The 24,910-nt window shown below is 36.5% G+C and overlaps 1 protein-coding gene across 2 annotated transcripts in view; it reads left to right on the top strand.

The window, feature by feature from the left end:
• The window catches only part of Tinag (tubulointerstitial nephritis antigen), an 85,253-nt gene that overhangs the window by 58,381 nt on the left and 1,962 nt on the right, over positions 1 to 24,910 (top strand). For both annotated transcript variants that reach the window (XR_015626482.1, NM_001005549.1), the window contains 1 exon segment: positions 13,121 to 13,166. Coding sequence is in view for 1 of the 2 variants with exons in the window: in NM_001005549.1 (NP_001005549.1) it covers positions 13,121 to 13,166 (46 nt within the window). In the remaining variant the exon portion in view is untranslated.

Here is a 24,910-nt window from a genome sequence, read left to right as displayed (position 1 = left end):
GACAGCGGGGTCACGTGTGGCTAGCAGAGGTGTTAGCATTCAAGGAAAAGATGCTACTACTGTGACGTAACTCTGGTGAACAACAAATGCTCACAGCCCAGGCTCAGCACCAGAATAAACCATGAGTAAGAGAAGCACAGAAATTAACCCCAACTATATCTACCCAAAGCCTGGGAGTCCAGAGAACCACAGAGAAACTGCATTGAAATTCATATCACTTTAATTAGAATGGTCATAAAAACCAGGGAGTTTGGGGACTATTGCTTTCCTTCTTTCTTTCTTCCCTTCTTTCTTTCTTTCTTCCCTTCTTTCTTTCTTTCTTTCTTTCTTTATTTTTGTTTTTGTCTTTGTTCTTGCTAATAAAAGAATTTCAAAACTGACTTGGAAGAAAGATTGTAGATAATTCTCATAAAAGGCAAGAGAAAAACCATCCAGAGAGTGAAACAATAACGTTGGAATCTGCCGGGAGGAGGCAGATGGATGAGAAGAAAGAAAAGGCTGTGTCTTTTGAGTCCAAGTAAACAGACAGTCTAGTTAAGCATGTCCTTAAGCAGCTATGGGACAAACAAGCACTGCCACTGTACAAGGTAGGGTGAGAAAACCCCAAGTGTCAGGGAGAGTATGCTGAGCCTTTAGGCCAGTATTCAAAGAAAACGTTATGAACAAAGACATAAATGTTATGCTTTTCTGAGTTAGAACTCAAGAAAATGGACAGGCTTGACAATGCTGTTTGATGCAAGTTTTGTATGTGACTATGTTGAGGATGAATTTATGGTGATTATTTCCCCTGATCCTCAGTAAGTTTGCAGGTGAGTTATAGTTCCTAAGAATGGACTCCTGGCCGTGTGTGTGTGTGTGTGTAGCCCTGGCTGTCCTGTAACTCACACTAGACCAGGCTGGCTCTAACCTGCGACTAACCTTCCTCTGCCTCCCAAGTCCTGGGATTAGTTGTGTGTGCCACCACCACTTCAGCTGTGTTTACTTTTTCATTTTTCCCTAGTGAATACTTGCTCGTAGTTTTACTATTTCACGTGTATTTTGCCAAGACTAGCCCTTTAATAGGCATTTGTTGAAAGAATGAGTGCCTCTCAAAATACTAACTCTTAAGAAGTTACTTAAAGTAAACTTAGTTTTTATCACATTATTAAATTTTATTATTTTTACTTTATAAAAACTTATTATCTATTTTTATTGATTAGTTTATGTGTTTACATTTCAAATGTTATCCCCTTTCCCAGTTCCCCCCTCTCCCATCCCCCCTCGTCCTTCTTCTATGAGGATCCTCTTGCTCCCACCCATCCACTCCCACGCCAATACCCTGGCATTCTACACTAGGGCATCGAGCCTCCACAGAGCCAAGGGCTTCTCCTCCTGTTGATGCCAGACAATGCCATCCTCCGCTGCAGATACAGCTGGAGCCATGGGTTCCCCCATGTGTACTTTTATGAGTAGAGACAACACTATGTGATTTTCTAATCTTTGGAGATCAGTATATCCTGCTCTTTTGACCAGAAGGAAGCAGTTTTCTCTGTGTATCTAGAAAGCTCTGAAATCTCAACCTTTTCATATGGTTAGAGGGATTTGCTATTTATTATTGAACAACAAGGATAATATGAAATTGGAAAGAATTGATGATTTATTTATAGAAAAAATTTAAGAAGGATTTACAAGGAAAGAAATTTCTTTGCCAACTACCACAACCACAAACAGATCTGCAAATAATTACAACTCTCTCTCTCTCTCTCTCTCTCTCTCTCTCTCTCTCTCTCTCTCTCTCACACACACACACACACACACACACACACACACACACACACTATTCTGTGTCAGGGTATTAAAGAGTACATAACTTGAAGATAAAGTAATACACTAAATTAAGGTTATAAACATTGATAGAATGGGAAATCCAATCCATAGTAAAAAAGATTAGATTATTTTCTTGGAGGTTATTAAAACTTAAACTGGCTGACTATGCAGTAGTATAGCAGGTTAAACACAAAATCTTAAAATTATCTCAAGGTATATTATTAACTTGGATGTAAAGACCAGCAAAATTTGGGATCAAGATCTATTTTCAGAAAACCATATCACCGCAAGCACTCTACCTTTAAGCACATAGGTAATTCTGATTACCTATCAGAATGTTAAACTAGTATTTTATCCTGTGGTCTAGAAGTAATATTTATACATATGGAATACATATAAGTATATATATATATATATATATATATATGAACAAACAAACCAGGAGGTTTTATTAAGAGAATGTGTTGCTATGGCAACTTACAATTTGTTCTCTGCACAGAAAAATTTGTTTATCACTGACTACCTCAATGAGAACAAGGAAAAATTCTGCTCAAGTCTATGCTGTAACAAAAAAGAAAAATGCACTAACCCCACAAAAACTTGTAGATAATAAATGGATACCATTTACTACATTAGTGACAACTTTGATTCATTCTGACCTGTAAAATATACATATTAAGTATTAATCCTACCCATCTCTTCTTTGTAACAACTTCATCCATTACATTTCAGGATATAAGAACCAGGACTATAAGAAGTAACTAGATGAACTTTTATTAGAACACACTTATGATGGCCCATGTGCTTTCTCTGTCCCAAAGTTCTCTTATTCATTCAACTGATAATGTTGTCATCAGTAACTAACATTTTAATCCTATGTGTGGCCACAATTGTCTTTCTTCCAAACTTTCACAATTTTGTAGAAATATATGAAGGAAAGATCTTTACATTAGCTTGTGATTGTCTCTGATTTACACCCTCATTTCTCCTTATGATCTTCTATAAATTATTCAAGAATTATTATGCTTTCATAACTCAGCACAGCAAGTAATGGCTCCATCCTTTCTCCCTTAAGGTCCTAGAGTTCATGGTTTATGTTATCAATTTCTTCTCAGATATTCATAACAACTTGGAAACTTAGATTCATGTTTTGTTAGTTTATCTCTTCAGGCCTCATTTTTATTATCTGTTAACTAAATATCTTAGTTTGGATAACCATTGACGTGATTGAAACACTGTGACAAAATCAATTTTGGAAGGATCAGGTTTATTTTATCTTAGAATTGTAGTTCATCATCCAGGAAAATCAGGGCAGGAATTCAAGGCAAGAATTTAGAGATGTGAACTGATGCTGAGGCCATGGAGGAATGCTGCTTATAGACTTGTTTCTTAGGCTTGCTCAGCCAGCTTTCTTATAGCAACTAGAACCACAGGCCAATGGCTGGCACCAGCACCTGTGGCTGAACCCATGTCCATTAATCACCAATAAAATGAATGCACCACAAACTTGCCCACAACCTGATCTTATGAGGAAATTTTCTCAATTGAAGTTCTTGTCTTTGAGATACTTACAGCTTGTGTCAGGTTAACAAAACCCTAGCCAGCACATAAAGATTTTAGATTAACTGCAAAGCTTTTGTAAAGCAAAAGACACTGTCATTAGGACAAAACGGCAACCAACAGATCGGGAAAAGATCTTTACCTATCCTAGATCTGATAGAGGGCTAATATCCAAAATATACAAAGAACTCAAGAAGTTAGACTCCAGAGAGCCAAATCACCCTATTAAAAATGGGGTACAGAGCTAAACAAAACATTCTCAGCTGAGGATTATCAAATAGCCAAAAAGCACCTAAAGAAATGTTCAACATCCTTAGTCATCAGGGAAATGCAAATCAAAACAACCCAGAGACTCCTCCTCACACCAGTCAGAATGGCTAAGATAAAAAACTCAGGTGACAGCAGATGCTGGCGAGGATGTGGAGAGAGAGGAACACTCCTCCATTGTTGGTGGGATCGAAAACTGGTGCAACCATTCTGGAAATCAGTCTGGAGGTTCCTCAGAAAATTGGACATTCCAGTACCTGAGGACCCAGCTATACCACTCTTGGGCATATACCCAAAAGATGCTCCAACATACAACAAAGACACATGCTCCACTACGTTCATAGTGGCCTTATTTATAGTAGCCAGAAGCTGGAAAGGACCCAGATGCCCTTCAACAGAGGAATGGATTAAAAAAAATGTAGTACATCTACACAATGGAGTACTACTCAGCTATCAAAAACAATGACTTCATGAAATTCATAGACAAATGGAATGCACTAGAAAATATCATCCTGAGTGAGGTTACTCAATCACAGAAAAACACACTTCGTATGCACTCATTGATAAGTGGGTATTAGCCAAAAAGCTCAAATTACCCAAGATGCAATCTACAGACCACAGGAAGCTCAAGAAGAAGGATGACCAAAATGTAGATGCTCCCACTCCTTCTTAAAAGGGGGAAAATATCCATAGGAGGGGATATGGAAGCAAAGTTTAGAGCAGCGACTCAAGGAATGGCCTATCAGAGCCTGCCTCACATGTGGCCCATATATATACAGCCACCAAAACTAGATAAGATTGATGAAGCTAAAAAATGCATGCTGAAAGGGACTAGATATAGATCTCTCCCGAGAGACACACCCAGAGCATGTCCAATACAGAGGTCAATGCTAGCAGAAAACCACCGAACTGAGAATAGGACCCCGTTGGGGTAATCAGAGGAAGTATTGAAAGAATTGAAGAAGCTTTCAACCCCATAAAAACAACAATGCCAACCAACCAGAGCTTCCAGGGACTAAACCACTACCGAAAGACTATACATAGACTGACCCAGGGCTCCAACTGCATATGTAGCAGAGAATAGCCTTGTTGGGGCACCAGTGGAAGGGGAAGCCCTTGGTCCTGCCAAGGTTGGACCCCCAGTGCAGGAGAATATGGGGGAGGGCAATAAGGGGGATGTATACGGGGAATACCCGTATGGGGAGGGGGAGGGAGAGGGTAGGGGATGGGGACTTATGGACAGGAAACTGGGAAGGGGAATAACCTTTGAAGTGTAAGTAAAGAAATATGTAATAAAAAATTAAAGAAAAACAAAGAAAAAAGATATTAGATTAAAATCAGATACATTTTGTGGGGTCTTTAGCATCAGTAGACACAGACAGCAATGAACACAGTTATCTCATTATATTATATTTAGAAAAATTGACATCCAGTCAGATTGAGTCTGTGAACTACAGTTGCCCAACCCTTTGTGTGGATCATATCTCCAAGTCTACTAGTGCTAAGAAAATGTAATTTCTACTCTTAACACTAAAGGACTAACACTTTTATTAAACTATCTTGTTGTACCAATTACTCGGGTTAACTGCCATAACTAGGGGTAGATGATTTGAGACATTACTTCTCTTTCCCCTGGATATTTCTCATGATTGTGTGCATTTAACATATAGTTTCTCCATATGTCAGACTGAAAAGAGGCAGCTCTCTCGGATACACAAGACTTCATTAATGGGGTTTAACTGTCTACCCATCTCCCTTCGCTTATTCCCGTATTGCCGGTTTACATCTGTTCCTACATTCACAATTCCTTTCCTTCTTGATATAGTAGGATAAGAAAGATATAGGAAACAGTTTATTTAAAAAATTTAGCTTTCAGAAATCTCCATCTGTTTCTCAAATCTATGACAAAAATTGGAGCCATTTGGCTAAATATACCAATGAAACTAATGTTAGAGTTGGTGAATACTAGCTTGATTTCTGTTTACTTGAAGAGGAAAATGAAGTGAGGCGCAGAAGTAGCGTCATTTCACTCTTCTCTTTCACAATCCATTTTCATTCACCTTTGATGGAGTGGCAAGAGACACTTGGCTGCAGCCTCCCTGATATACTCTCCACAGCTACATGCAGTAGGTATGAACACCTTTACAAGTGAGCCTCCCGGACATTTCTAGTAAAACATTGATGGGGAAACAAAAGTCTGTGTGTCTTTGCCTGATTCTCACTGCGGTTAGCTTCCAAGTCTTTGTGTAAAAGGAATTGAGGCTCTAACTAAAAGGCTCAAGTCTTAAAGCAAATTCTGTAGTGTATAGTTATATCATTGTAAGTTGCTCGAAATCTATCTGAACGTTTCTTCATACTCGGAAACTAGCTTTCATTTTACAACATGAATGATTGTTTTTTCACATGAACAGCAATATATCCTGCTGAAGTGGGCGGTGCCTCTACCATTTGTGAACTTTGTCTCCCTCCATCTGGATCTATCCTCACCAGTGTAGAATAAGTCTGTTTAAAACACATAAATTTGAATTCTCTGGCCTTTTGGGGACATTCCAGGGTCCCAGAAGTAGCAAATCTTGGGAATATTCTGACATTTTTTTTGTCTGATGATTCTGTTACAAAACAGATCTGCCATCAAATAAGATAAGCTGGAGACAGGGCTCATGCTATTCCAATACTGAAAAATATGTTAATGTCCGTGTTTCATGCTGTGTCTGAGGCCTGTGTTACCACCAAAGGACATACAGATGTTTGTGGTCTGTGCTGTATCCTGAAGTTGTAGGCCAACCCCCACCTATAACACCAGCTCCAGGTGATTCATTGTCCTCTTTTGATATACATGGACACCATACCCACATATCACCTAACCTTTAACTTGTATCACATAAATAAAAATAAAAATAAATCTTGTGTCTTAAGAAGAACTATCAACCACCAATACTGAGATACCAAAAGAAGATGTCTTTATTATATATTTGTGGCATTAGACAATGATAAAATAGTCTATCACCAGGAAGGCATAGCTGTATCATATAAGGTACGTCACATGTAAGACATATGGCACGTGACTGTCAATTTAGCCTTGAAATCCCTGTGTGGATTTTGTCTTTCATCCCGCTTGCAGCCCATTAAAATAAATCAGTGAATTCCATCACTTTACTTTATATTTTGTTTTTATTCCCCTTGCCCATATACTTCACAAGCACAACAAATACTTGTGGTTACCAATTTGATAGTCACTCTTTAGTATTATAAGAATAAGTAATATTGGTTTTTATCAATATTTTGTTATTTTCTGCTTGTCCTACAAGATTTATATTTTCTACTAGTCTCCTTCCCATGGAATCTATTTCTCATGGTAGCATCACAGCTGTGATTTTCAAGGACTATCTAGATTATACCATGTCTTGTGTAAGAAGACTTCTTATCACATACACTGTGAATACGAATGTTGGTAGACATAAACGCTGCCAAAACTGGATTTTCTAACATTTCATGACACTTCCACTCTATATGGAACAAATTGTTGTTCTAGAATGAGCTGCAGTGGGGTTCAATCACTGCCCCCAGAACAGGCTCAGATGGGATTCAAGTACTTGTCTACATTAGGCTAAGTTTAGCTTCAAGTTAGGTTCTTAGAATAGGTAGAGGTGAGGTTTTATGGCCCATACTAACTAAAGTAGAAGGTTTAGGCAATGGTTCTTAACTACTTTGATCCCATTTGAGGGATTGAATGACTTTCACAGAAGTCATCTCAGACCTCAGAAAGATATTTAAAGTATAATCCAAAATAGTGGCAAAATTCAGTTTTGAAGTAGCAACAAAATTAATTTTGTGGTTGGGTATCACAGCAACATGAGGAACTGTATTAAAGGGTCACAACATCAGGAAGGTTCGGAACTGCTGATTGAGGTTGGTTTTACCTCACCATAAAGGAATAATATATGTTTGAGGTGGTACACTTGCAAATTACTGGATGTAATCACTATACACTATAAGCTTATTGGAAAATTACATTGCACTTCATAAATACAAGCAATTGTGTGTTAGCTTTAAAGAATGAATGTATAATATGAAGCCTAAGGGAATGCAAAGACCATGACACTGAGTGAGAGCTGCTTAGAATTTTTCAAAACCTGCATGTTCCAAAAAATAGAAACTACTGAGTCCAAAATAAGTGAAAGTTTATTTTAATGATGTAGGTAAGATTCTAAAGGACAGTATAAGATTATAATTAAGTAGACTATTTTAAGATAAGACAAGTCTGTGCTAGGAGCTCTCTAGCTTGTCAACTTAAATGATAGTAAAGTTATGAAAAAATTTCATCAAAAGTTCTAGTCTTTCTGAGTAAATGTTTATCAGTTCTCCTTAAAATAAAGGAATTAATTTTATTGGAAAAAGAGAATGGTTATGATTACCAATGATATTCATGTTGTAAAAGTATTTATGTGTTCAAAGACATTCACTGACTTACAAGAGGACATATGTCAAGATGTATGCATATTTTTTGATTTTCTAACTCTTCTTGTTATAGTAGGCCAGTGTATAGAGTACAGTTCAGAAGCATGTGTGTATTAAAGGAAAATGTTCTCCATCAATAAAGAGAGGAGTTTTTAATATTGAATAATGTAGGTTGTATTAGTTGTTTTTGTTTGAATAAAGATTTTTAGTCTCTTGAATTTACTGTAAAACCAGGTGGGAGATCATTTGCTTCAAAGTAGTTATCCTTAGTCACTTAGAGCATGGGATATTTGGAAAACAGCCCTCAAGTCCGGTTCTTTGCAACACTCACTGAAGTTCTGTCATATCTCACGGCCATCTTAGATGTCTAGAGAAGAGCAGAGAATGAAAGGACAGTTTAAGGTCACTGTGCAAATGCTGAGTTCAGTTATGAGTAGGTCTTGCTTGTTATTTGGCCCAGAAACTATAGATCAAGCAAGCAATTGTGGTATATTTCTCTATGTAATATTTTATTTCCACTTGAGTGGTACACTAAGGTGAATATTCTGTTAAAATATTCTGTCACAAGCCTCCTCCCTAAAATATTCAAGTCAGCCATCTTCCTTTGGTTTTCTTCTCTCACTTCTGGCCAGTTATAGATCATGTATTTTGCTGTCCATTTTGTGGATGTTTATTATAAATCTTAACATCAGCATCCTAAGTGTGTTGAAAATGTTGATGACTTATTATCTATTTACTCATTATTTAGTGTTAACAGAAATTGAAGCTTGTGCCTAAGACATTAGATACTGTCGTACTGGGCCACATCCCTGGGTTTCTTCTTACTTGGTAGCTTTAGACAGTCTTACTCAGTGGCCTCGGATTATGTTAAACTTGTTTCCCTCCAGTTTTGACTTGCTGCATGCTATTTTAAATAAGCACACTTAAGTTATAACTAAAATGGTTCTTGAGAAAATATTGGAATAATTCAGAGATTTATAATTACTGCTGTATTTCATATGACTAAAAATATCCTTGGCATAATCACAAAGAATATATAGAAGCAGAGCAAAACATGTTAACAAGTGAACAAATATAAAGACAAAAAATTGCATGTGTTAAAAGTCAGCAAACTAAGGAAATTTCTTTTACCTTTAATTCATTTAGGATCACTAGAATAATGAAGAATTCGAAATAATTAACTACCTGTCATACTTTGTAATGAAATATTTTGTGTGTGTGACTGTCACGTTGTTGATTTTCAATCCCATTTGTCACCATGTATTTTCACTTATCCCAAATGTATCACAGTATATGTGAGAGGCCTGAGGGTTATGCTAAGTAGGCTTATTAAAAACACAGTATTTGTTTCCTGGCATATTTTCTTGTAAGTCTTATCTGTTTTCTCTATTAACTTTTTTGGTTCTTCTATGCTTCACTCCTAAATGCTCCAGAGCATAAGGAATTCAAAATACCTTAGTAAGTGACAAAGCAATATTGATAATGTTGGGTTTGCTGTTTGAATGTTGTGAAATTGTTCTGTATAATGCGCATAACTTTTAGGGAAGTAATTCTTTCAGATGTTGATAACAATTCTGTCATATACCTTCTTAAAAGCAACTTATCACAATACCTGTTAGTATCTCAGAGAGAAGGACTATGTTGTGCTTATATAATCTCAGATTAATGATTCTTTCTATTTAATCCTATATTTTGCACTTTAACTAAACAGCTAATGTGTCAGCCGGGCCACGTGAAAGGAAGTCTGCAAGCATACTGAAGGCATCCTGAAGTTGTTTAGATGGCTCTTATCAATGAACAGAAAATAAGAAATAAGATGTTTTCATCTGTGTGGTTGGGGAGATTGCTTAGTAGGTATAACAGTTGAGTACAACCATGAAGACTCATGTTTAAATCACCCTAACCTGTAAAAACCAGACTTTCTACAAGAAGAGTCTGTATTCATAAAGGAATATGAGGTGTAGAGAAAGGAGATCCCCAGATTCTCACAGGCACTCATCCTGTAGTCTATAGCAGGAAAGGAAAAGAAGAAAAGAACAGGAACCTTGTTTCATACAAAGTAGAAGATGAATATAAATACCTGAGAATGTCCTCTGACTTGGACAGACCACATGGCACACACAAAGATACATCCAAATTCTCTCTCTCTCTCTCTCTCTCTCTCTCTCTCTCTCTCTCTCTCTCTCCCTTCCTCCCTCCCTCCTTCCCTCCCTCCCTCCCCCCCCAACCATGATAGGTTCTAGGATGTGAAATAGGCATCGGACTTCTAATATCTTGAGACACTTTTGAATGACAATTTTTTCAACAATCAGTGGCTTTTGGAAAGTTGCAAAGAGTTAAAAGCAGCTATAAAACTGTACAATGATTTTGGGAATTGTGCTCTGATCTTATTAACCTAAACATTAAGCTGCCCAGATATTCAAGCCAACGTATTCTCATTTTTTAGCAAAACGGAGAAAAAGGAGATCAAAAGTGCAGTTAGCACCCAGCCTCGGACAGAATTAAAAGGAAGCAGAGATGATCTTCAGATTTTCTTAATCATCCTTATTACATTTTCTTTCACAAGCTCATGACAAAGGGTCAAAGTTCAGAATATTCCACAGATCCTACCAGAAGCTATTGCGTGAAACCTTCCCAGGAGACCTCAGATGTATTTACCTGAGATAGAACATTAACTATATAACAAAATAATGACTCCATAAAACTTTGTGAGCCAATAAACTTATGGAATTGTTAACAACAGGAGTGTGGTGAGCAGTTATTCATAAAAGTTTGGACAACTTAGGGCAGACAGATCACTGAAGCTTACCTCAGCTTGGGTGACAAATTATGGGAACTATATCCTTGGAGTTCACTGAATGACTTGAAATAGGGTCATTTTCTAGGCAGCCCAGAAATTCCTCCTCCAACGTTTCTTTTACTACTTCCATATCTTGGGTAGGGGCCCTGTGAATTTTCTTTCAGGAACCTTCTAAGACTTGTGAGTCATTTACTTTCTGAGTCTTAAGAGTGTATTCCCATTATTCTGGAGGAAATGGCTCAATTGAGAGAGAATATCATTGTACAACAGAAGCCTGTCATCTGTTGACAATAACTTTTCATTTTTTTTATAATTAGTACTTAAGCCATTAAATGCCATTTTTGCAAATGGACAGATTACAAAATATTTGAACAATAAGTTTGTGTGTTTTCTGGAAAAGCCTGTTCTATAAAATTTTGTCTTGATTTTCAGTATAAAGAAACTCTGAGGATAAGGTTGTATATGTTAAAGAGATGTTAGTGTAATGTCAGAGAATAATACATTTTATTCTCATAATCCATCAAATTATATGAAAATGAAAGTCACCATACAATCCAGTGTTTCATAGGAAACCCCTACAGCTGGGGTTATGTGTTTATAATAGAAAGCAACATAAGATGAATATAAGTATAAGTTTTACAACTCCAAATGTTAGGAAGTAGAGGCAAGATTTATCCACATAACTTGGTCTGTATAGTGAGTTTTTGGCCCATGTCACCTAACAAAATCTTGTTTCAAACAAACAAGAAATATGCATGTGTCTACACTAGATCTTCTGTACATGTGTTATGGTTATTAACTTGATGTTTTGAACAGTGAGAGTGGGAGTGTCTTTGACCCTGTAGTCTGCTCTAGAACTCCTTTCATCATACTGGGTCACCTTTCCCTGCCTAGTATGAAAGTTTATGCTGGTTTTATTGAGTCTTGTTAGATCACGTTTACTTTATATCTCTGTGAAGTCTGCTTTTTGTGAAAGCAGAGAGGGGAGGTGGGGTGCAGGTATAGGAGAAGTCGAGGGAGGGGAACTTACAGTTAGGATGTGTTGTGTGAGAGAAAAATAAATTTCAAAAAAAGAAAAAGTGAAAGAAATGAAGAAACAAATTAAGAAGGAAAGAGAATGAAGAAACAAAGTATGTTAATGAATATGAGATTTGGTTTTCTGGTTCATCTTTCCTACTGTACAATTCTAGAAAACTATTCATTATGTCATCAAGTAAAACAGGAGAACAATACCTACCTCACACATATTGTTAAGAGGAAAAAAAACCCAGAAAATATTGGAGGAACTGCTACATGTAACTGAGAGTCTAGTATTCAATTTCTAGATGTGTACATATGTGCAGAAATTGGGAACATAGGTACTTCATTAGGTAGTATGTATATATGAATATTTTATATGAACTTTCCAACCTATATCAATTACTTATATCTACATTACACTTTTAGAAGTCTTGGGGACATCTATGGTCATTTATGGTAGAGCTTCAGTGTGTGACATGAAAATATGACAGCTATCTTTAAAACCCCTCTTCACAGGTGTCTTAGAACCTGTTGCTGAAATTCCTTCCTAGGTGATAAGTAAGCATTGTGTACCCAATGTCTCAATGACAGATTGAGGCACCATTGCATAAATGTTCATTCTGAGACCGGTGAATCTATTGGACTGCTCCACAGAGCATAGGCAAAGAGTTACTTAAGAGGGTGGGCATTCTACCCACAAACTCCGGTACCTGAAAAAACTTTACCCACTAACTGTGAGGGCTTCTCTATGCCACATAGACAGAATCTCTGATTTTGTCTACACACACACACACACACACACACACACACACACACACACACACACACACACACTTTCCTAGTCCACAAGGGAACTTCTTTCTCAAGGTAGTAGTTGCTTGTCTGAGAACTGATCACTCATGAAAGGGTCTCTCTCTCTTTCTCTCTCTCTCTCTCTCTCTCTCTCTCTCTCTCTCTCTCTCTCTCTCATTTCTTTTGGTAAACATGTTTAATTTCATGCTACTTGGATAAAGATAACCTTTTATTTCTCACATAAATAATGTTATAGTGAAGAAGAAAGCTATACAATCAAACTCTGGAAGTCAATTATGACATTTTTGTTGTAAGGCAGATTAGAACATGCAACATTTAAAAGAGAATGACAGTAAAAGAAATGTTTTCAGGTAAAAACAAAGTGTTTTAACTAATTAATCATTGCTATTATTACAGATGGGGCACACTGAGAGGAGCACAAGGGAAGAAAGAAAAATTTTGGGTATGTATAGCTCTCCCACTGAATTCCTACTGTAAAATGAAACCCAGCCCCACGGTTCCCAGATTGATATTATGTAATCACATTATGAAATGTTTTTCACACATTGTTATTTTCTTCAGCACAAAGCTAATTATAACAGTTTGTATTGTAATAACAGTTTTCTTCAAGTCCTGTGTTTTCAAGTTATAAAAGAATAATTTGTTTTTGTTTCTTTCAAATTGAGGCTCAGTAGGATAACTATTTTATTATCATCTAGATTAAAATAATATTATATTCCTCATATCTGTATTCATATCAGCCAACTTGAAGCCTTTGCTATATTAATATCATGCATATATGCAGCATATGCATGTATATATATAGTATAATATATACATACATATCTATAAAAAGTTAAAAGTTAAAAGTAATTTTTGCCAATTATCACATAAACATGTATCTTCTCTGTGAAGGAGCTAACATCTAGTCTCAAAAGTAATGTGGAACTTTACCAGGAATGTTGATGCATGCCTATTACATCAACACTTAGAAAGTCACGACAAGAGGTTCAGGTATCCTTGCATACATGGATTTAAAATGGAATTTAAAATCCAGCTCAGGTTACAAGAGATCCTTTCTAATAGAAAAGTAACTCCAAAATAAAACACCTTAATAAGTAAGAAACAAGTAATAAAAAAATTGAGGATTAGAATATATTGAAAAAATAGTCAATTATTTATAATGAAAGCATGCAATTATTCCAAATCTTATTTTTAAAATACATTGATATTTATATATTTTAAAAATTTTAAAATACATTTAAAATTAAATTACATTGATATTTATTTATTTTGTGAACATGTATTTATATGTGTGTATTATTATCATCCACCTCAAGAAAAATGGACATTAGAGAACCACTAGCAGAAGTAAAATTTCTCATCTAACTATGTTAGTTGCAAAGGGCAAACTCAGAATTCTTACCATCAAGTGGCTTTACCGACAGAATGAGCGCACGCGCGTGTGTGTGTGCGCGCGCGCACACACACACACAGAGAGAGAGAGAGAGAGAGAGAGACAGAGACAGAGACAGAGACAGAGACAGAGACAGGCAGACAGAAAGAGGGTAGAGGGAATTTTCTAATAAAACATTACAGCCAAAGAAACATATGAAAAATTATTTGGTTATAGTCTCAGAGTGTTAGAGTCTATGACAGTACTGGTGGTGAGCATGGTAGCAGGTGTGGATCTGGAGTAGAAGCTAAGGGACTGTATCTTTAGATATATGGCAAAGATGTAATTGTTTGAGTCTTGTGAACCCTCAAAACCCTTTCCCAATGGCAGACCTCGTTAAATAAGGCCATACCTTTCCAAACAATTCTACCATCAAATGAGCCTAAGGGGACTATTTTCATTTTAACCATCACAATCTGCTCTCTGACTCACACAGCCTGTGGCCATATCATAGTACAAAATGTGTTTAGTCCATCTTATAAATCTCCTATAATCTTTCATAATATCAATACAGTTTAAAAGTCCAAGATCTCTTCTGAGACCCAAAGCTCTACTGAAATGTACCTTTCTGTACAATCAGAAAATCAACTTACACAGTTCTAGCATACAACAACAGATAATATATCATTCTAGAAGGGGGGATGAAGACATAGTGAAGAAATACTGGGCCAAATCTAGACCAAAACCTAGCAGGGAAAACTCTGTAGCTCTTTGTCTGATACCAAAGGGATTAGATGACTTCGTCCTTCCAGTTTTATACTAAACTTCTCTCTCTTGAGGTCTGAAGCTTTCCTTGGTAGATGTCTCAAGAATCTGGCATCTATAACATATTGGGGTCACTAATCAATTCAGTTTACCTTTACAAGTTCACTCAATAGTTTTTAGAGCTTCCTTGAAGAGACTCCCCTCCCCTGCTACATACCAGATCTCAGTAATTCTCCTTAACAGCTGAAGAAGAGTTCACAACCCTTATTACATGTGTCATTCATGATTCTAGAGCCAGAACCACATGGACAATACTGCAAAATTTGATACCTTTCTTGGTTTGGAGCTTTGACCTCCTGAATCACATTTCAATATATATCCATTTGTTATTTCTAGGTGTAGGGACTTCTTTAGTCCTTTCCTTTTTATGAGTTGGAAGCTTAGCTTGGTGAGCTCTTAAACTTAGAGAACCCCACTCTTTATCCTATTTTGGAAAAGACCTTTCTTTATTCTTCTCATTTCTTTCTGCACAAACTTTGGTTCCAACATTAATTTTCCAGATGCTTCCCTCTCTCTTTTTACTTTAACCTGTTCTCTCTGTCTCTCTCTGTCTTTCTCTCTCTGTCTCCCTCTGTCTCTCTGTTCTTTCTCTGTCTCTGTGCTCTGTGTGGGTGTGGGTGTGTATGTCTCTTTCTCTCTCTTCATGCATTTGTGTTTGTTTTGTCTTGCTTTCTCATTTTTATTGAAACTTACTTAAGGGTGATTACCAATAACCATACAACAAAGGTAATAGTAGGCCTTCTTAAAAACTCCACCAAGAAAATTAGTCTAATATTTCAATTTAGACTCAGGAAGCTACTTAGGACAAGAGCAAAGGACACCTATGTTCTTTGCCAAAATATCACAAAAGTGATCAGTTGCTTTCCCTTAGAAGCCTCTTGAACTGGGACTCCATAGTCTCCATTGCTCTCAGCACTACTTTCCTCCAATCTTCTATTGGGATGCCCTTTAAACCCCACTTGCAATATTAAACAGTTTTTCTAGTTCAAAGCTTCAACGTTTTCCACATCCTTCTAAAACCAGCATGGTCAGGTCTGTCATAATATGTACTCTCTGATATTAACTTGTAGCTATTTTTCTATTACTATGATAAAACACCATGGACAAGGCAAATTAAAAAAGAAAGGATTTAATTTTGGAACTTTTAATTCCAGAGGACTAGAGTCCCTGATGGAAGAATGAAGGAATGACAACAGAAACCTCTGAGAACTTATGTTTTGACTCACGAGTGAGAGGCAGAGAGAGAGAATGAGACTTAACATGGTGCTAGTCACTGAAACTCCAAAGCCTACCCCCAATGACACACCTCCTCCAAAAAGGCCACAACTCCTAATTCATCCCAAATCATTTCACCAACTAGAGACTAAGCATTCAAACACAGATTTATCTCATCTAACCTTTCAGCCCTCAGACATGTCCAGAAATACTAAAACGTCTATACCTGTAATCTACATTTCAATGGATAGAACATAATGAAAATAACATAGAAGCCATTAAGTGTTGGGATGTACACTCACCAGAGTGGTTTTTAGCAAATATCTTTATAAATAACACTAATGTTTTATAGTAAAAAAGAATATGGAGGGCAATATTTAATATTTATAATTGATTCTATGTTGAAATTCTTATTGAAGAAATTTGAAGCATATTCAATTTCATTATGATGTTTAGAGAAAGTCATGTTTTGATATAATTAACTCATAATAGTTATTAACACATTACACTGGATAGCTATTTGTTGAGTGGGTGTGAGGGGAAATGTGTATTGGAAAATGGTGTAACATCATCTCATCTTGATCTTCTCCAACTGAGAGACCATAAGTGGTATGCATATGAATACATGAACAGATGCGTATGAAAAATGCCTACATATATATATATATATATATATATATATATATATATATATATATATATATATCTCCACACATATATACTCTCAGATATTTACTATATAGATATCAAACACTATCTTTGTGTGTGTGTGTGTGTGTGTGTGTGTGTGTACATGTGTGTACATATGCTCATGCCTATGAAGAAATGTGGAGGTTAAGGGCAACCTCAGGTGTTGTTTCTTTGTTACTACTTTTTCAAGGGTTCATTGTTGCTCACTGATCTGGAACTTGCCAATAGGTATGTCCCTTTTCTTCACCTTACTAGCACTGGGATTCTAAGCATGCACCACCATACCAGGCTGTAATCATAAAGATTGAACTCCTGCCCTTAGGCTTCTTGCTCATCTTTAATTGAGATACTATTTGACTTGTTATCAACATGTACACACAGGCATATCACACATAGGATGGAGTACCTGGGTTATAAACAGAGCCCAGTTCACTATACAGCCAGGTCAACATAGAGTAACATCCCAGGGAAACAACATAGGCCCTACATACCTCATACTCACTCATAACATAATGTGAATCTGGAAATTTCTAGCAGTAGATGCCCCATAATGTAGTAATAGAGACCAGGAGATTTCTCCAATTACCAACAGGAGAAAAGCAGTTTCCTTTTTTCCTGAAGAATAAGGAAAATAAAATGACATTTTTCACATTGCCCTGGCCTTTAATAAAATAAATATAACTTCCAAAGGCCTGAATAAACTCCAGATAATGTCTTCTAATACTGGGCTTTGTCTATTCTGACATGTAAATACTGAGGGAGATAAAGTTATGTCCTTGGGAACTAATTTGGGATTTTGTCTGAACAATCACTGTTGGGCTCAGGGGAGAGATAGGAGAAGCTGCTTCACATATGTACATTAAGTCAGTGAACCAGACAGATGACTGCAGGCTTAATCCCTGTTGTATGTGAAGAGTAAATGTTTTTAGGAGAAGAAAAGGAAAGCATTCCTTATCATTACATTATTTCCATTTTAGGTTCATGGAGATTTTTTTTCAAAAGCGCCCAGAAATAGAAAACAAACTACCTATTGTTTTCCCAAAGTTACATGATAGGAGTATAAAAATATTTATAACATTGGCCCATTTTCTAATAGAGGTGTTAGGTGTTTTCCATTGCTGGGTAAATGCAATAGATACTAGTAAGCCAGAGACAAAACTAAGTAAATACAATTTTTTTCTTTTCCTTGAAAATAGATTCTTTTTTTTTTTTTTTTTTTTTTTTTGGAGCTGGGGACCGAACCCAGGGCCTTGCGCTTGCTAGGCAAGCGCTCTATCACTGAGCTAAATCCCCAACCTTTGAAAATAGATTCTTATACAATACATCTGAACCAGTTTGTCCTCCTACTTCTCCTTGATCCTGACACACTTCCTCTCCTTCAGATCTACTCCTCCTCGATTTTCTTCTCAGAAAAGTGCAGGCCTTCAAGTGACGACAGCCAGACAGGACAACACAAAGTACTGTAAGACTAGGTAAAAGCTCTCAGCTTGAGGCTGGACAAGGCAACCCAATAGGAGAGAGAGTTTCAACAGTAGGTGAAAGAATACAGATACACCTGCTCCCACTGTTAGGAGTTTGAAAAAGAAAAAAAAAACCTACCAAGATAACAGCCACAACATATATGTAGACATACATTTAATCTTATATTTTATTTTAAAAATGGGAGTGGATGAATTATGTATCTTTTCTTGTGATCTGGGGGTATTTGGTGGGTCCAGACTCAAGCTGAGAATCATTTTTTGTCATGGGTAGAGAAAACATTACTGAGAATGTGATTCAGCTTACAGAGAAGTCTAGAGGGACCCAAAGCTTACATCTGTTTCCTCCCATGAAATAATGACTGATCACTTGAACTTACAAGTAAAGGAAGAGAATGGAAAATCTGCACAAATTCTTCGGTATCCCAGGATCCTTTGTGAAGTGACCATCTTGCAATGCTTAAAGTCACATGTGAATTGAGTTTAATAAAATTCCCATTTCTGACCAACTCAAGTTTTTCAGTGCTTAAATGATGAGTCTCTTAGCATATCCTCCTATATAAAGAAAGGGCTAAGCCTTTGTGTTAAACAGATCCTAGACCAGTGTTTGCAATTAGCAGATCTAGTCCATACTAAAAATTTAGGTGACTAAGCAAAATTATGGCCAGTCCTCAGTAGAAGAAAGCTTTCAATATAATTAACGAATTGTGCCTGATAGGTAGGACTTAAAATAGCAACCATAAAAACACTTCATAAAGTAGGAATGAGAGAAATCTGGAAAAAAAGGAAATTTGTACAGAAGCTTTTTAGTTTTGGTTTTTGTTTGCCTTAATTCCTGAACAGTTGGAGTCAGACTCAGAAAGCCCTTTGTTATCCCTGCCTTATCTGATTATGTTTTCTTCTACCATTTCAGGCTCCATATTGAGGTCTTTGATCAATGTCGGGTTAGTTGTTGTTCAAATTAATTGATACAGGACAAATTTAGTTTTTCTCCATGTTGGCATCTAGTTTTCACAACACCATTTATTGAAGTCACTCTTTTCTCCAGTGTATGTTTTTTGTCATCTCTGTCAACTATCAGACGGTCACAGTTGTGTGGACCAACATTCAGATTTCCTATTTTGTTCCACTGGACTACACCAATGCATGGGAAGTCTTTCTACTTTCTTACTGTTTTCCTCAGTCTCTTCAGAGATTTAAAGTTTTCACTGTAGAGGTGTTTAACCTACTTGATTAGGTTTCCTCCTAGATATTTTATTTTTTTCTGAGCTATTGTGAAGTGGGAGTGTGTCTGTGATGTCTTGTATTCTGTCATTTTGCTGAAAATGCTGATAATTTCTACAAGTATTCTGATAGAATTTGGAGATGTATATTATATTATACTACATCTATATATCTATCTATATGCCTATATATGATAGATTATGTCATCTGCAGATGGTAATAATTTGACTTCTTTTCCTACTTGTATCACTTTAGTTTTCATCTCTTATTTTTATACTTAGCACTTCAATTAATGATTTTAAATAAAGTTAACAAAATATGCACAAATTATAGAGAAGATAATGGAATAAAAATGAAAATTTCAATAAATGTGTGCAGAAACAGATGGAAACATTACTGCAAGCTTAATTTTTTTCAAGCCTACTTTTTTTTTCAGCACAAAGGTGATTTATTTGACCTAGAAAGACAAGGACCAAGAGTAAGAGATAAAGACAGGTGATAGAGGACTAGGGAGAAGCAGAGGAGATACTTGTCCTAGGGGTGGGGTGGGGGGGACAAAGGACTGCCTCTGGATAGAGAAAAAACAATGTTCAAACCTACTTTTAATGATGGTTCTTAAATGCTTTAATCTTCCTTCTAGCCCACCATCTACCAGAAGTGGTAGAAAAGAAAATGTATGGGGAAGTGAACCTATTTAGAAAATGTTCTTTGGAGCAAATATCATATGCATTGTCAGGAAAACAGCAGTTGAGTTCCACAGGTCAGTAGTGGAGCTCGATCCACTTGCAAATTCTTCACAGATATCCCAGCAGTCCAGTTTAGTAGTGTCAGGATAGGAGCAGCATGGGATGACCTAGTAGCAACAGGCAGGCCTTAGCTGAATTGGCCGGAGTGGTAAGGAAGAACCAGTGCCTGCAGGAGTGCCAGGGAATCGAGGATCAGTGAAGAAGGGAGAACAAGAAGTGTTTAGCTATGCAAACAAGCCAAGCTCAGCTCACAGTCCATTGAGTCCTATATATACACCCTTCAAACATCATGTGTCCTCCAAGCTTCTTTCTTTTCATGTTTTGCCCCAGCATATGAGTGAGTCGGACTTGGCAAAACTCCATGAGTCTGCTTCTGACAATTGGCTCAAGTCCTCAGAGGTGATAAGAAGCTTCCAGCACACCAGCAGAGGTTTTTGGGTGCATTTCTCTCTATGTAGTCACAGCAAATGGAGCTCAACTTCACAATGTAAAGCAGACCAATACATGCCTGTTGTTAGCAAAGAATCCTTCATCTGCTTGTGTTAGCAGAACATCCTTCACCTGTGTTTGCTTCAGTGACACATTCCTTCACAAGTCTAGCCTTTCACCTGTGTCTGCTTCAGAGAAATGTTCTTTCATGTGTTTGCCCCAGAAAAACACCATCTGACACAACTGACTTTCCACAGAACCCTTAAGTTTCCACCGCATAATATATGTTCATATGTTCATACTCCTGGAAAAAAAGGGAGAAAGACAACACAGCAGAATTTATATTTCACCTTATAGTGGCCAGTTTTCCAAACATAAAAGATACTAACTCAAAGTTTCAGATATAGCCATAAACTCTAATCAGGAGAAATCATGAAAATAGAAGGATATATGAAAGAATTTCATTATCAATAGCAGAACATAAAAGATAAAGAGAAAGACACAGTCTTCCATTAAAAATATATAACAACTATAATCAAAGGAAAATATGCCCACAAGTATGAACAAAGTGAGGAGGAATATGGGATGGGTTAAAAGGAGAAAATGGAAGGATACATATACAAATACATACGCATATGCATACACATATACATATACACAGACATCATATACATATGCATCATATACATATATAAATATGCATATATTTAAGTAAATAGGACAAGCAACCAATGTTTAAATACAAAAACAAAGAAACAAACAAAACAAAAGAAAACAAAGCAGAAAAATCCACCAAATAACAATGTTACAAAGTTGCTTAGTCAAACAAAGATGACAAGGGGATAGTGAGGGTGTGCCTGCCTCCTTGGAACTGACAGCTGTCTTGAAAGTGCAAGTAAGATAATGGGTATCCAGACAAGGAAAATTGAAAGAGTGCAGTCGTGTCAGGATAGCAGGAACAGTGGCACAACCTAACAGTAACAGCCAGGCTAAAGTTATATAAATAAATATATGTGTGTATTTCTAACTCAGTATCTCATAGGAAAATCCACTAATATCTAATTATGGATGAAGCCTGGTAACACTGTTTGATGGAATTCTACTATAGATAAATATTTGAAAGCTCATGAAATATTTACCAAGGTGAAGGTAAATTCAATGAGCACATAAGATTGAAATTATATAGACTACACCTTGTTAGAAATGTTTGTGCTTAAAATATTATAAAAATTAATATAAAATTAATGGATTATAAAAGAAGTAACAAATACCATTTTAAGAAGATGTCATAACAGTGATTCCTTCAGTTATTGGAGAACCTCATAATCAATAAAGAAAGAAAATTTATAAAGATAAGGCCTACAGTTAATAAAAGGAAAGAAAGCACATGTAAACTAAAGAAAATAATTGATTCTTGAAAAGTAATTTTCTGAAAAACTAAAAAAGAAACAAAATAATCCACACTGAAAGTGAAACTGCCGAATGTACACAAAGTTAATAAAGAGACTATTGTGAAAAGGTTTGGCGATACAGCGGTGGTTCTTTTTCCTTTTTATCTACTCTTCTAGTCTCACTTCTCCCCCATCCCTCTCCTGGATCCACCCACTTCACCTCCCCCCAGAAAAGAGTAGGTCTTTCAGGGACATCAAGCAAATATGGCATAACAAACTGCAATAGGACCAGGCACACATTCTCAGGTCAAGGCTGGATGAGGCAACCCAGCAGGAGGAAAAGAGTCCCACAGACAGACAAGAGTCAGAAAGAGCCCCTGCTCCATCTGTTAGAAGTCCCCCCAAAACAGTGAGCTACACAGCCATAACATACATGCAGAAAACCTAGGTCAGACCCATATAGGCTCCCTGATCTCTGTGAGCCCACTCGCATCCCAGTCAGTTGATTCTGTGGGCCATGTTCTTGTGGTGTCTTTGATCTCTCTGGCTCCTTCCCTCCTCTACAGGACTTTCCTAATTCCACCAAATAGAATATTTGGTTGTAGAACTCTGTGGCAATACACTGTAAATTATTCAACATGAAATATATGTGTTTCTGAGAAAGAAAACCTTCAAGGGGATTGCGGTAGAAAGCCTGAGCACTTCTTGGGAGATATTTAGAAAACTGACTTCATTACGTCATTCTCACAATAAAACCCCCCAAAAAACCAAAAACAAAACAAAAAACAAAAATGAAAAAACCAACCAACCAAACCAACCAACCTTTGGGTGGGCAGTCTTCTCAATTTCCACAAATATCTAAAGAACAAATAAAGCCAGTGCTACATTAAATCTTTCCAGGGCCCATAAAATAAGGAATTCTACAAACCAACATACCGATACTAAAACATAAGACTCTAATTTTCTTCTTCTACATGTTTATGTTGCTTTCAAATAACTGTGAAAGATACTGTGTTTTCTCAATCTGTATTACCATATTATCATTCGATCTGGTGTCTGTGATTGTGGGGCTGTGTGTGTGTGTGTGTGTGTGTGTGTGTGTGTGTGTGTGTTGGTTCTTTATTCCATTCTGTTGATCTTGTGTATTTTCTCCCCACTGTCAGGCTATTTTTATCCGTTTCTATTTATGGCATTAGAATCTTTATCAACATTGTGTTGAATCTGTAGTTAGCTCTTAGTTGAATGGCCATTTTCACAAAATTAATTTTGTAATCCCTTATCACGGGGGATATTTTCTAGTGTCCTTTTCAATTTCTTCAGTTTTCAAGGTAGAGATTTTTACTTTCTTGTTTATACCAGGCATTTTGTTGTTAGTGTGTGTTTTTGTTTGTCTTATATATAGGATTCTTTCTCTTATTTCTCTCTCCATGTTTTTGTAATTAGTATGTAGAAAAGCTTCTGATATTTGTATGTTAATTTTGTCTCTCACAAGTTTAATGAAAGTGTTTATGAGCTCTTAAAATTTTCTGGTGGAGTAGTAAGATCTCTTATATATAGAAGATCACTTGTATATGTTAATTATATTTTTATTAAGCATTCTTTGTCTTCTTTAAATGGAGCCTAAGGGCCTTCCATTAAAGTGTTGATGTGTGTGGTAATAATAAATGCTCTTGCTTTGTTCTCTAAGAATAAAAGAAATGCTTTCAACACTTCAGAAGTAACTGCTATTAAGTATAGATTCTTGAAGACACATTATATAAGATGGTGGAAGGGCCAATTCATTTTAATTCATTAATACTTATATCATGAGTTGATTTTATGATAGGTCAAATGTAATATATCAACACCTCACCCCTCCCCCAAGATTCTTGCATCTTTGTGACAAAGTTAAGCATTTTTAAGAAGTTGTTTAATCAAGTTCTACATTAATCTCAATAGTCCCAATCTTGTGTAAGGGATCGACAAGAGTCTGAGAGGGCTGTTAGCCTTTAGTTTTGGTTGGAATTCTGGAGAGGTAGGTTCTGATGTCAGTGAGCGGATAACTCAGCCAAAAGATAAATAGACTTGACAGGCGAGTCAGGAACCTGCCTTCTTCACGTCCCATATGAGTTGCACCAGAAGGTATATCTCAGATTTAGAATGGGTCTTCTCATATCAAATGATTCCTCCAAAAAAAAATATTCCTAACAAGCATGTTCATCTGTTTGGGTTTCAGTTGATTCCAGATGTAGTCAAGTTGACAGCCAAGATTAGCCATCCCAGCTTTCATCAGCATATAACTTTACATTTGTTTAACAAATTTTACATGTAGTTCCCAGTTTTTCCAAAGGTGAAGTAACAGAATTTTGAATGGTAATAATCTTCAGATTGTCAGATGGGAACATGTACAATGTTACAAATATCATAGTTTCACTATAAAAATAATGCTCCTGAAATATTTTTCACTTGAGGTTATCTGTACTTGATTTTCCCATCTGAGGGAAGACATAAGCATATACAGATACATAATCACACAACAAACCATTCTCCAATATGTACACATATTGGTACTGACGACAAAATTTGGGAATTGGAATTCTGTTTAGATCCTAGTTAGAATGATGCTCATCCACTTTGTGGCTGTCTCATTTCCAGGTGTTCAAAGTCCATTTCAACTTTGAGGAGAGACACTGAATTCATGATTTCAGACCCGTCTTTGAGAGTTCCCCTTTCAGGTGTCAGGGATGATTGAGGAAGCAAAAAGCCAAATCTAAAAAAGAAATGCTGATGATAATGGGATGTTTTTTTTTTTTGAAAACTGAAGCTGTCAGGAC

This window comes from Rattus norvegicus, chromosome 8 (genome assembly GCF_021556685.1).
Source record: "Rattus norvegicus strain SHRSP/BbbUtx chromosome 8, alternate assembly SHRSP_T2T, whole genome shotgun sequence".
Lineage (NCBI taxonomy): Eukaryota > Metazoa > Chordata > Mammalia > Rodentia > Muridae > Rattus > Rattus norvegicus.
Note: the sequence above shows the minus strand (reverse complement) of the source record. Positions and strands in the feature narration are given on the sequence as shown.